At 30.5% G+C, this 13,580-nt stretch overlaps 1 protein-coding gene across 1 annotated transcript; it reads right to left on the bottom strand.

Annotated features, from left to right (window-relative positions):
• Positions 1-14: 14 nt before the first annotated feature.
• LOC141458659 (uncharacterized) lies at positions 15-12,954 on the bottom strand. Its single transcript, XM_074136937.1, has 12 exons — positions 12,563-12,954; positions 7,689-7,762; positions 6,625-6,894; positions 6,349-6,530; positions 6,058-6,268; positions 5,694-5,977; positions 5,492-5,615; positions 5,191-5,408; positions 2,994-3,180; positions 2,696-2,908; positions 2,390-2,608; positions 15-1,798 (listed from the first exon to the last, which is right to left on the bottom strand). Exons 2-12 carry the CDS (start codon positions 7,744-7,746, stop codon positions 1,401-1,403), a joined length of 2,364 nt encoding a protein of 787 aa, XP_073993038.1. The 5' UTR covers positions 7,747-7,762; positions 12,563-12,954; the 3' UTR covers positions 15-1,400.
• Positions 12,955-13,580: the final 626 nt, after the last annotated feature.

A 13,580-nucleotide genomic window follows, 5' to 3' on the forward strand; every position in this document is an offset into this window, starting at 1 on the left:
TTTTTTTGTACAATTTGCTGCAAGAAATAAAAAAAAAAAAAACAATAAACTGTCCTGTTTATGTAACCAAAACCATAATGGATGGTGAACTACATTTGTTGACTGATGACTTTCATAGAACAAATCATTTTCGTTTTACATTGGGCTATATAAGCAAACTTGTTTGCCATCTGCCGGCGTACCAAAAAAAGAAACATTGTCTTTTAAATTAGATCCAAGGCGTATTTTTTTGGAAAAATACAATTTTGGCAAAGAAATCATTAAACTCTGAAAGCTAAAACAAAAACGCTTGATGGGATTGAAACTGAACATTTTTTTTTAAAGGATTAATCACCAGGATTGTATCGCCTTAAATCTTTTTGGTCAAAACTATTTTTGAGGTCCAAACAAGCTTTGGTTGGCCATTTTTTACTTGGCAAAAAAGAGGATGCTAGATTTTAAGGGATTTGGGGAATATGTTTTTTTTTTATTAAAAACCACTTATTTTTAATTATTTAATTTCTTAAACAATTGTTAAATTAATAACAAAATATTTAGTTATTATCACAGTAAAAGTCAGTGATCACAAGAGATATTTTCAAAAATAATTTACTTATAAAAAACTATACGAATTATACTTAAAATAACATCGACGCTCTGTACAAGTTTTGACTATTTTGACACTTTAAACTCTAAATTAACATTAATTAATAATATTCCAGGAAGGTAACTATTTATATTAATTACATAAAATTTTTAACAAAATATTCCTTCTGTTTGTTCAATGAGGTTTACATGAACTTATAGGAAGGTTTGATTATTCTTGAAGGAGATCAGTAGAAATGTAATGCCAATTTTTTCGGTTGGGTCTTGAAAGTTCATCAAATTAGGTGTTGAGGATGAAAAGTGAAGCACAGTCTTTACCATTGATTTTTTTATTTAAATAAATAAAAGTAGCCATACGCTACATTCGAACTGGGGTTCTTGCTCTAACAAGTCTACGCTCATTGATATACTAAACCTGCTGCCACCATTTCTAAATGGACGGATTTATGTATAATAAATTAATGTTATTAGTGAACTCATGTAGTTAAGTAGGAATGTTAAAGCGCTTATCAAAACGATGGTTCAGTTGATTATATTAAAGTGAAGTATTGCGGATATATTATATTGTATATTGTATATATTATTATATTATATTATATTGAAGTAGAGAGGATGCGGAGATCATTTTAACTACGAAGAAGAATAGAGTTAAACTTTCAATGAAATAGTTTCTATGTTAAGTTGTTAAGCATTTGTACACAATGATTCAATTTGTTTCAGTCTCTAAATCTTAAGTATTACTTAATGAAAATAACAATACATGTAAGGCAATTTGTGATAAATTCTTTCCTTTAGAATTTGGGTTTTGCACTTCACTAAGATACCAAACAAAATCTGGAGTATATTTTACTAACAAACCACCATAAAAGAAATAAATTAATTACTATAAGATTATTATTAATACTATGATTTGTTGTGGCAAAAGATACACTATCTTGATGTAATGGCCACCAAGAAGTTATGGAAATAACGCCCGGTTTACCGTTGTCAGATTTGGTGGTTGAATTGTATTCCCAAGTCTGGCCGAAATTCACTTCATTTTCTTTTTGTAGTTTTGTGGATGAGGATATATCAGGTAGTGGTGGTAAATAATTACCACATTTAGGAAAACCAGCTGGCACTGGTGGAAAATCAGAATGAGATCCAACTTTAAAAAGTAGTGCCATACCAAGTTCAACGTGGAATTCAATGTGGCAATGGAACATCCAGTAACCTGTTAATTAATTAAAGACATTATAATTACATTTAAAAAGACATGATTCTATCACTGATAGGAAAAACAGTAAAAAATAAATAATTTTAATTTATTGATAAAGGGAGAAGTACGTTCTTTATTTTTGTTCAAAATATAACCTATTATAACATAGGATCGGCTCCTTGCTGAGGCCTTTGGATTTGGTAACAAAAATTCTTGCACACTAGTTTCAGCTAATGAAGTTGAAGTCAATTTTTTCCCGTAAAGGAAGTGTGCTTTGTACAAATCAATGTGTTGGTTGCAACCAAGTCTGGATTATAGGGTGGGTTTATAACAGGTCATAGTCACTTCTTTTTTGCAATCTTTTCCTGAATCTAACGGAAATATTTTGACTTGAGCATTATCTAGCTGGAAAACAGGAAACGATGGGCTTTTTTTTAAGTGTATTGTATCCAGTTGTTGGCTTTTAACTCTTCTTCGTTTCACAAATTCATAGTATCTACTTTTTCAAACTATTTCTTTCTCCAAATAGAGAAACCTTTTCTTTTTCTCTTTTGTTATGTTTACACACTGTTAATATTCATTCAACTCTAGATTAACAATATTTACCTGGATTATTTGCAATGAATCTGATTATAGTGTAGCCTCCATCTGGAACTGTTACCGTGTCTTTAACTACTGCCGTTCTGAGATTTCTTTTAATTTGACCCAATTCATCCAGTTTCAAAACTTTTTCAGCTGTAACATTTCTGCCTAGTCTGTCCATGGCAATCACTCGGAAAGAATGCCCATGAAGATGAAATGGATGATTGGCATCATACGATACACCTAAACAAAAATTTTGAGTAGAATTCTCTTCTTTTTTATTGCATTTTTAATGTTAGTAAATTTTATAATTGTAATAGAACCAAATACCTATATCAATAAGTACTACTTCAACAACTTCTCCCAATTTTAGCTCCACTACGTTGGTACATTCACAGTATTTACCCTTACATGATTCTAGCTGGCTATGGTTGCAAAATGTTGAAGGTTGAATATCTTCAGGCTGAGAGAGTAATGGAAAAGGTTGTAATTTCAGAGAGACATGATTGAACTGAGGAGTAAGTACTCTCTTGTTTCGTGGTACTAAAACAAATAAAGTTTAGATGAAAATAAGTGCAATTAAGAAACAATATCAGTTGATAGCAGGTTAATGAGTTGTTTTACTCACCATCCATAATTCCATACAAATTACGTTTATAAAAATGTTCATTGTCTATAGCATTGAAATCATAAGCTAAAACCAATCTTCTATCTGCTAATGGTTTCAGACTTTCGTCTGCTGCTTTTGTAGAATTTAAATCTGGTACGTTCAACGAAGATGGATCATTCGCTGCTACATTCAGTGCATTTAATGTCTGAAATTGTTTCGTTTAATATGTGATTATTGTCTTAAATATTTTATTTATGTATTAATTTAACTAGATGAGTTGATGCCATCATTACAAATTATCTTAAAACTGTAGATAATACAAGAGCTTTTTTATTTTATGATGACTATTATTTTTTTGTTTACAACACATTAAAATTCATTTGGAAATAGTTTGCATTAAGAGTTTATCTAGGCTAAATACCAGACTAGCTCTCCAAAAAACGAGGTTCCGGAGAATGGTTTAAATAAAAGTGATTATCTTACATATATTCTCTCAGTTTCGAGAACATTAAAAACCAATCAAAAATCAATTTTGTAATGTATTTTCTGATTTTTAAAAGTTCGGTTTCGTCAACAACTATGATTCTAACAATCTACACATTTATATTAATATTAATGCAGAACCGTTTCTGTAGAGAATCTTAATTATAGAATCTTCTAATGTTTTTTTGTTATTAAAAATGAGATTTGTTTGCCTGCTATTTACAAGGCTTAAAAGAGAAATTTTCGATGAAATCGAGATAAGCTAAAGGAAAATGGTTTAACAACAAAGCATTTCCGGATGACGCATTTGTGTGAAACTCCTTCGATTTTTGTTCTTTGTTTTAATCAGGTGATTTGGAGTGAGAAAGAGGCCATTAGACGAAACATTTGATGTAAAAAAACAACAAAGTTTACGTTACCAATAAAGATTCACTGGGAAACTACTTCTTGAAGTGATGAAAGAAATTAAAATATATTGGTATTCGTAGCAAACAAATAAACATACTATACTATATCAAAAACTATACTATGTATTGAAACTGACCGCCAGGGCAGTTCTATAAAAGTTGATCGTCAAAAAGTGCACGAAAAAGAGTATCATTGAAAAACACTCATATTTGACAATTGCTTTCTCTTTTTTCTTAAATCATAAAAATCCCCAATTTTCTTTTTAATACAGGGCAAATTTTCCTTTATAACTGTATTTTTTTAAAACAATCCAGATCTTATAGATTTCAAGAAAAAAGTTGCCGAAAATGGGGAAAAACGGCATTTTCAGAAAATGCTCTTGTTGATTCTCTTGTTGTTAACTTTTTTGTAACCAACGTAGCGCATGATTGATGAGATTTTGTTAAGGGGAAGTTCATTTTAGTTTCAAACAAGCAATCTGGACTAACTGGAACCCAATTCGGTATTTTTCCATCGTATTTTACCTTACACTTTCCAAAAGATGGCTACCCTTTATGTATACTTCAGCTTTGGACTCAAAACTAGATACCAGAGACAAAATAAGAAGAAATTTGGACAAACTGGATCCCAATCCGGTATTTTTCCGTTGAATTTTACTTAACATTTTTTAAAGGAGGACCACCTATTATGTATACTTTATCTTTGGCCTTAATAGTACATAACAGAGACAAAACAAGTAGAAATCTAGACGAACTGGAACCCAATTCAGTACTTTTCCATTGAATTTTACTTTACATTTCCAAAAAAAAGGTTACCCTTTGAGTTTGTTTCAGCTTTGGCCTCAAAACAGAGGTCTCAAGATTACAGAGACAAAAGCAGTAGAAATCTGGACGAACTGGATTCCAATTCGGTATTTTTCCATTGTATTTTACCTTACACTTTCTAAAAGATGGCTACCCTTTATGTATACTTCAGCTTTGGACTCAAAACTAGATAACAGTGACAAAATAATAAGAAATCTGGATGAAATAGATCCCAATTCGGTATTTTTCCAGTGTATTTTACCTTACACTTTTCAAAACATGGCTACCCTTTTTGTATACTTTAGCTTTGGCCTTAAAACTAGGTACCAGTGAGAAAACATGTAGTAATCTAGACGAACTGGAACCCTTAAATTTTCCAAAAGATGACTACTCTTTGTGTTTGTTTTAGTAATTAAACTACAAACTATTTTTTTAAAAACAAAACAACTAATCAGTAAAACGTTAAAATCCGTATTTGTTAGATAAATAATTCTATCTGCTATAAACATGAATGAAATTACCAAGCCTCCTCGTTCAGCTAGTTCATATGATAAAGGTTCTGGTGGATAACCAGATCCCGTTGCATCCTTGTAATGAAGTACTGCCGCCATGTGTGCACTTTTAAATCTATCATCACAATCCATCAATCCTCGGAATCTTAACCAGTAATCAGCTATGTCAGCAGATGCATCTAATATAAAATCCCATCTTTCTCCAGCGTAGGATACGATTGAATCAACTGGAAAATAAGGCTTTATAAAAATTTAATCGCTCCCAAATTTTGCTATTTCACAATGTTATAAAAAAAATCATTTCTAGTACCTTCCACAGGTTCAATGTCACTACCATCTGTACCTATTGCGAAAAGAGTGTGATTATCAATAGATAACTCTATTGGGCAATTCAGTACACCTGCGTTGATTAACCTAAATCGATATCTATAACCCTAAAAATTTATCAATTTTCAAAATTTGATATTTTTGCTGATAAAAAGTGAATATTTTACCAAACTATTTGTGAATACCTGCTCCACAATGAAACTAGCAGGTGGTGTGTATATAAGAGAATTGTTCGTAGATGGAAATGGTTTGTACATTCCTCTGCCATTAACTTGTATTGTTGGAGGTTTATTATCCCCATCAGAATGATGATGTGCCGTAAATATGGCGATTCCAAGCTCATGAGACCAATCTAGTACGGTTATTGTGTGTTCAGAAAGATCAAAATCGTACAGATTAGAGTGTGGTTCAAACTCTTTCGGTTGGCGAACGATTAATGCTCCAAATGCTCCATCTGCTCTCTGAGTTCCTGATATTGATTAAACAAAAACTATTATAATTTTCTTCTTATAAAATAGACATTGTCTATAAATAGAATTATTTAGATACCAGAATGCGAATGCCAGAAATGTGTGCCAGGAGTTGCAGCGATATAACGATAGCGAAATGTGGTTTTTGGTGGAACTGGACATTGTGTTACAAAGGGTACTCCGTCCATATAAGGATATTCCTTTTGATGTTGACCATGCCAGTGTATTGATGTGCTAGAGTCAAGGAGATTATTCTCTAAGTCAATCACAATTTCATCATTGAGACATACCTTTAAAACAAAATATATTGCTATGAGTTGATTGTGAAATATAGTGTGAAATAAGATTGAGTAATTATTATGATAAATACTTCAACACTCGGCCCAGGTAGCATTCTATTGATAACAGTTAGTGGCCTTTTAACTCCATCAGTGGCTATACAATCAGGACGATAGCAATCGGTTAGATTATAAGGACAATTGTAGCAAGCTTTGCTCATCGCTTCATAGTCTTCAACGTTAAAATGATATTGACATCTTCTTGGAGGTTCGCCTGTAAATAGTGCACAAAGAGGTCTTCAATTATGGTATTATTTTCTTACTATAACTTTTTTAAATCTGAATGAATATACTTTGAGAACATTCACCTTTTTTACACTCTCTTTTACAATGATGGACATTGCTAGTATATCTAGCTCTTTCTAAATCATAATGTCGGGTGAAATCGGAAGAATCATCACTAAATTGTTCATCATCTTGTCTTTCTTCAATACTATCAGGTGGCAGAGTATAGAAATTAGAAAATAAAATGGAAGTCATCTCTTCTGAAGTTTGGGTAGTCGTGGTAATGGAAATCTGGTTTTCTGTGCTTGTCAGCTCTTGTTCTTGAGCAAAAGTTGCTGGCAAAGTGATGCCATCTGAAAAATTTTGAAATGAATCATTAGCATCTTTAATTAAGTACAATTTATTTCAGGGTTATAAAATTAAAAATGGTACTAAGTTCTATGACAAAATAGCTACATTTATTTAGTATTTTCTTACTCTGTGTTTGAAAAGATTGCTAATAATTTTGTTGGACTAGAGATCAGTAGATTTTTTTTTTTTGTTAATTGAAAATCTTTACTAAACAATGCTAAGAATACTTTCTGGAACTTCCATCAAGCCAAATTTAAGCTACTTAAATTAAATGATTTCATCATAACTAACATCGTGACTAGTTTAATTTTATTGTTCTATTTAATTGTACATATATATTTATAAACAATGACACTTCAGCATCAATGCCATTTGAGCCGGAACTCTCTGTAACTTGGAATCTTGCTCAAATTGGTTGTGGTAAGTTTTAATTCCATGTACTATTCGCATTTATAAAACAAACCATGTCGATACTTTTTTTTTGTTTACTAAAGTCAGAACTGGTAAAACGTAGAGTATGGAATACTTCTTAGCATATTCAGATCGCTTATACAATTTAATTTAAAAAAAGCTATGAAACCTTGTGTACAATTTCATGCTTTAATTTGTCTTTGTTTATATTGGCGCTTTACAAGAGAAAGCGGTAGTTCTAATTTAATAGTTCTATAATAATTTTTTGTCATATTTCTTATAGGGGAATAAAATATAGTTTTGTTTGGCTTTAAAACTGTCCGTAAGTGGGAAAAAGTGGTTAAATATTCCTGTTGCTGAAATAGTTTAATAAATATATATTTACCTTGGCTTTGAGAGCTGCAAATTAAAAAATAGAGACCTAGCAATCCGCTAAACTTCATGATTTGTAGGTCCTACCTGGAAATAAAATAAGTTATTTATTATTGATCCATTGGATTTATAAATTTGAAAAAAATAAATAAATTCAGAGCTAAGAAAGTCAACAAAAAAAATATAAGAAATTAGAAATTGAGATTGGTATTAGAGTAACATCGGTTCAAGAGTAGTTTTTGCTTGATGACACTTGTCAGGCAAATGATAAATGTCTTGCGTTTATTGAAGAATTAGATTAGAACACTAGGTGGTCCTTAATTTCAATGACAGAACTAAGAGTGAACAGTAGAACACATTAAAGGCAGTAACTATTTTTGGAAGGACGGGATTTCCTCTCAGTTCATTAATAATTAAAACAGTAATAAAAATGTTTAATAAAACTTTTATTGCTTTGATGAAAAGGCTAGTTGTGTCGATGTATTTCACGCCTTTGTAATTCTTTGCATCAAATCAGAACGCTGGCTCATTATTCTGACAGTTAGCTAGGCATTGATTTCTCGTTGCATACGATGCTGATTATTACCTACCTCCAAGTAAAAAATTATAGATGCACCTTAGTGCATGCACTTCTATATCTTAATATAGAAAACTAGGCCATCACGCCTTTACCGAACCCGTGATTTTCGCGAGCGTCACATAAATGTTCAATCCGCTTATGTCGCATAAGAACTTAATAATGTTCTTATTGCTTCTTGAAGCATAGTGCAACAGTAATTCAATTGCTTTGCGACTCATCAGCCATAGTTGCTTGAAGACGGAAGTGGAAGCTAGCTTAAACAAGCTTGCACAGATATCTTAAATAAATGTTTCCATCAAAATTTCCAAATAAACTATTTATCTAAGCAGGTAAAAACTTTATTATCCAGAAATTACTAGTCCTAGACAACATGGTCCAGTTATAGAATGCATATTCATTTCTTTGGCAAGTAAAACGAGATCTATAAAATTTAGCCCTACACATAACTCTGCAACAAATGGCCTGACGAAAAGTGCCTTGAATTTAGTGTTTAAAAAAGATTATTACCGACAGAAGAAATGCTCTAAAAATGTAATGCGGCACTTTTTTAATCAACGAAATTTACCACATCAGAAGTGAGACGCCAGCGAAGCTCTTCTTTGGGAAGATACTTAAAGAGGCTTAGACTTATTGAGCGAAATGACATAGAGCCAGTCAGAATTAAGCCAAAGGGGAAACCGCACGCAGTAAGATTTAGGAGTTAATAAGCGATACGAATAAGCGAAAACCATAAGGAAAACAAATGGAAAAGAAGGTTTATAATTACAACAGATTATATATATTATATAATGTTACAATGACTTTTGTTATAACCAATATAGTTAGCTAAAAAAACAATATGGTTAAAGTTCCATAACTTCTATTAGATGTACAGCATATATTATATCCTCACGGAATCTATAAGAGAAGGAGAACCAAAATGAGTTTCCTTTTTTTTTACTCGAGACCTAAATACATATTGTATAAACCAAAGAATCTAAATTATGTAATCTTAAAATTTTTTGGAAGGAAGTTCATCAAGGTCTTTCACTTCTGATAAAATTAACCTTTACTGCAATTTATATATTATCATTATTAAATCACAAGGTTTTTGATCGCACTGATGGTTTGTATTTGTACCTAATGTTGCCTAAGACTTTAATAGTAATAATGTAATTAATGAGTGGGAAGTAGTAATTTGTGTAATAATTATTATTATCACGGTTCGATAATAATCTTTGCCATCTATAATTTTATTAAAACCGTGTTTACTAATTAATTTATTAATAAATATAAATTTGTATGACAAATTTAATATTTTGACTGATTTGAAGTATTGACGTAGGTGTAACTATCTACAAGGTATCTCTATCTCTTCAAATATCTCTCTAAAAGGTTAATGATTTTATTTTATCACCTTCACCATCTTTAGTTAGCCTTTAACACCTTTAGTGGCTATCGGCTATTATTTGTAAATAAATCAACTATCTCAACTGTTCCTCGATAACTTTTGGAATGTCGAATAGAGAATGGAGTTGAGTAGCTTGTTATTATTAAGCTCTAAAACTGAGCCTACCCAAAATATTATTTTAAAAAAGAAAACTTTGCTATTAATTAAGATTTTAAAAAAAATACACTTTCTCTTTTACCAATCAATTCTCCAATACATGCTTTTAAGGGATAATTATGTGGGCATGGCTCGTTACGAAAGGCTTATTTATTTTTAAATTTTTTGCAACTTCAATATAATGTAAGTATATATTTCTAAAAATTCATTTCTAGAAATCTGTAAATGGAGGATTCAATCCTAAAACATAGCACCAGCTACAGGCTTTGTCTTACCATTATTCTCAAGGTTCTAACTCTCGCTTTTTCTTAAATCTCAGATCGTTTAAGTCATATTTATGATTTAAATCATTTTAGAAGAATCTATCAAATATCTCTCTCAGAAATTTTCGAAGAAAACTCTTTCAAGTAAAAAATGTATATTTAGATTAATTAATTTATTGTCATCTCTATATAATGTTTAAACAACATCGTTAGAGCTGAAAAAATATATTCAGTCGCACGATTTTTCTCACTTTTTAATTTTGGAAATTTAGTCTCTCTTATAATTATTATGCAGGTGACAAGATAATACAAGGAAAATAATAATGGCACTTATGAGAGAGGGAGTTTTTACTAAAACTTATTTTGGGATTCTGTGTTGGCACCTAGGCGATATACCTTACTTTTTTTTATTCAACTCTTGTGTTTCGGTGGATTTATACCTTCAAACTGACAGATAAACCACTCTTACGGACTCAGGAAACCGTAGAATGGATATTTTTTCACTATCCTTGCTATGTTTCTATAATGGAGTATGTTTATCAAGTTTAGAGTATAAAAATTGGAACTGTTACAGTTTAAAAAGAAATAAGTTTAATAAGCATTCTACTAGATGTTGTCTACGATTTTGATCGATTTTATTGGTATATCTGAATAGCGAGGGAGTAATCAGACTATTCGTTAAAAGTATTTCTTGGTTTTAGTAAAGAATGCCTTTCAACAATGGCAATATTTCGAAGCAAAAACAATGAAATGAAATGTGTGTCGCTAGTAATCTATACTTATTAAATATTTATTTGTTTTTGAAGCTGTTAAAAGTTGTGATGTTCACATTTTCTATTTTCTTGATAAAATGAACGCTTGCTGTCCAATAGAAACTGTTGAATAGAACATATTTTGTCTTTTACTTCAGGGAAAAGCAAATGTTTCCATTTAGACAATTGAGTCAATGATAAGTTTATTTTCTAAAGTTAAAACATTAATTGGAATCGTTATCAGTTCTGTAAAGACAAGATTTTGATTGCTAAATTTCAACAGTTGGTTAAATAAATTTCGATTTACAGTAGTCTATTATATAATTGAAGTAAATTAAAAATATAATAAAATAAAAGTAATAAATGTGAAACACACACAGTTTTCTGTACTGCAACTTGGCAATTCTAAATTTACCACTTTTCTTAAAAAGGCGCTTGATAATTGTAGGTGATGGGCGATTAAATTTATATATTTTTTAAAATTTATGAATGGGGCTAATTGAGAGAAAGCATACGAACCCTAAATTTTTCCTTCTACAAAAATAATTATTGATTCAATCACACATGACTGTCTCATACTACAATCTTTTAACAGCTAATTTTTTGAATTTGAGAATTTGTGTTGAAAAAATTTAGATGCTTCAAAACTATACGGGTTCCCTATTATTGTAGAAGGAGTATAAGTTATAGTTTCCTGTAACATTAAAATGAATCTTCACTGAAATAAATTTCAAAGTAAAGTAATTGGTCTAAGTTTATTTTTCAAATTAAACCCGATTGTGATTGTCTGGAAAATGAAAATATTGCAGTCAACTGTTCATTTTGTTAGAAATGTGTTAACTCATTTGAAAATATACATTATACAATTGTTAAAATCGTAAAATACAGGAAAATAGTTGAGAGGTAACTATTTAATTCTTAATATGTACCTACTAAACATAAAAATGACTCTGAAGAAGAAATTAGAAATAGACCCCCATATCTAGGAACCTCTCTATTATGGTTTTCCCTGGAAGAGATTTTCTAATAAAAGGGATTTGAATGAGTTTGTTTAGCGCATGTCGTGGAAAAAAAAATTAAATTTTTTTTTAAAATAAGTGGACTTATAAATCCACTTTTCTCTGTCAGAATGCCAAGATAAAAAAAAATCATTTTCGAAAAAATTCCAAAAAAAAAGTGAAATATCAACTCAGTAAAGGCGTACGTCCATGGAGGAGTTTTGATCGCCAGACTCAGATGGAACCTGTATGAAATGTACTCTTAATTTCACCTTTCTTTGATCTTTCGTTTTTAAGATATTTCATTCACACATGTAATACAAATTACTAATCGAAAGCACTTAAAACAATTTTGTTTAAGCTTTTTCCAATTATTTGTAATTAATCAGAATTTATTTTTGTTCGAAATCTGATTTAGATGCTATGCAAATACCCCTAAGTTTTACAAATATTGCTCATTTATTTCTATTATAGTTTTATTTTGGTTGCCGATTGATTCTAGTTTATTTATTTTTGTGTCATTTTTATTCCTCTTATCTTTTTTTGTTCACATGAAATGGTTCATTTTTTTTCGATTTTCACTTAAATTCTATTTTCTTTATTCTATATATTTTAAAAATTAAATATTAATATAATAATTCTAAGTAAAACAAAACAAAAAAAATTAATAAACTTATTTTGAATAATTTAAAAAAAAAATATGAACCTTTGGCTCAATTTTCACTCTTTAAAATTTGAATGTACTTACAGTTTATTTATTTTTTCTTGATTGGTAGTATATTTATTGTCCTGTACTAGAGGCTAAAAGTCCGAATACTGAACCGCAGTAAAACTAGTAAATTTCACGTTCATTAACTCAGAAATAAAAACAAGTCGTATACAAGCCACATCTTTTACAGTAATAACTCAGTTTATCGAATGTGTAGCTCAGGACGATGTCTTAAAAAGACTGATGTTAAATGGACAAGCATTCTGTTGAATACAAGCTGGAGGTCACTTATCCCCGGGTTTCCCGCGGTGTATACTCCCCTCTACAGGTGCGATCTCTCAGCTGGAATCACCCAAAGATGTTTCATAGCCCCTGATGACCAATTTGAAGTCTCTAGAAAGAAACGCGTTGAAAGCATATGAAATAAAGAAAAAAAAATAAATAAGATAATTGTTTTTGTTTTATGACCTACTCATTGTCAAGGTTGGATATATTATCATACAAATGATAAAAATTTAGCCTGTTTTATTACTATATTATAGTTCTGTTTTTTTATTTTTAGTCACGAACGTTACAAATTTATAGCTACTTAGTTGCAGAATGTATAATTGGACTTTATCACCTTGTTAATTACTTGTTGTAACAAGTACAACATAACAATTAACAAGTACAATGTAATTGTTATTTTAAATAAACCAATATAAGGTTCAATGCTTAAAAAATAAATCCGGTTTGTTTATTTATGGAATAAACCTTCAATTGTATTATTTAGAATAACAAATACCGATGATAGGATCAGATTAATAAATCCGGTTTGTTCGTTGCCAACAAATCATTCTTCATCTTCAATAAATAAAAATAACAATAAAATCTGACGAGAAATCTTCTTCATCAATGCATTTATCAACTGGAAAGTGACTGGCTTTCTTCAGATGCGAAATTATTTGTTAGTCTAAGGAGTAAATTCAAGGTAACAAACTATGCACTGTTGACAACAGCGTCAACCTCACTAACGATGTTGAGAAGCAAGATTCAAGAACTTGTTACGGGCTTGATC

The sequence above is a fragment of the Rhodnius prolixus genome, unplaced genomic scaffold (assembly GCF_049639745.1).
Source record: "Rhodnius prolixus isolate KJV_2025 unplaced genomic scaffold, Rpr scaffold_5, whole genome shotgun sequence".
NCBI classification, from domain to species: Eukaryota; Metazoa; Arthropoda; class Insecta; order Hemiptera; family Reduviidae; genus Rhodnius; species Rhodnius prolixus.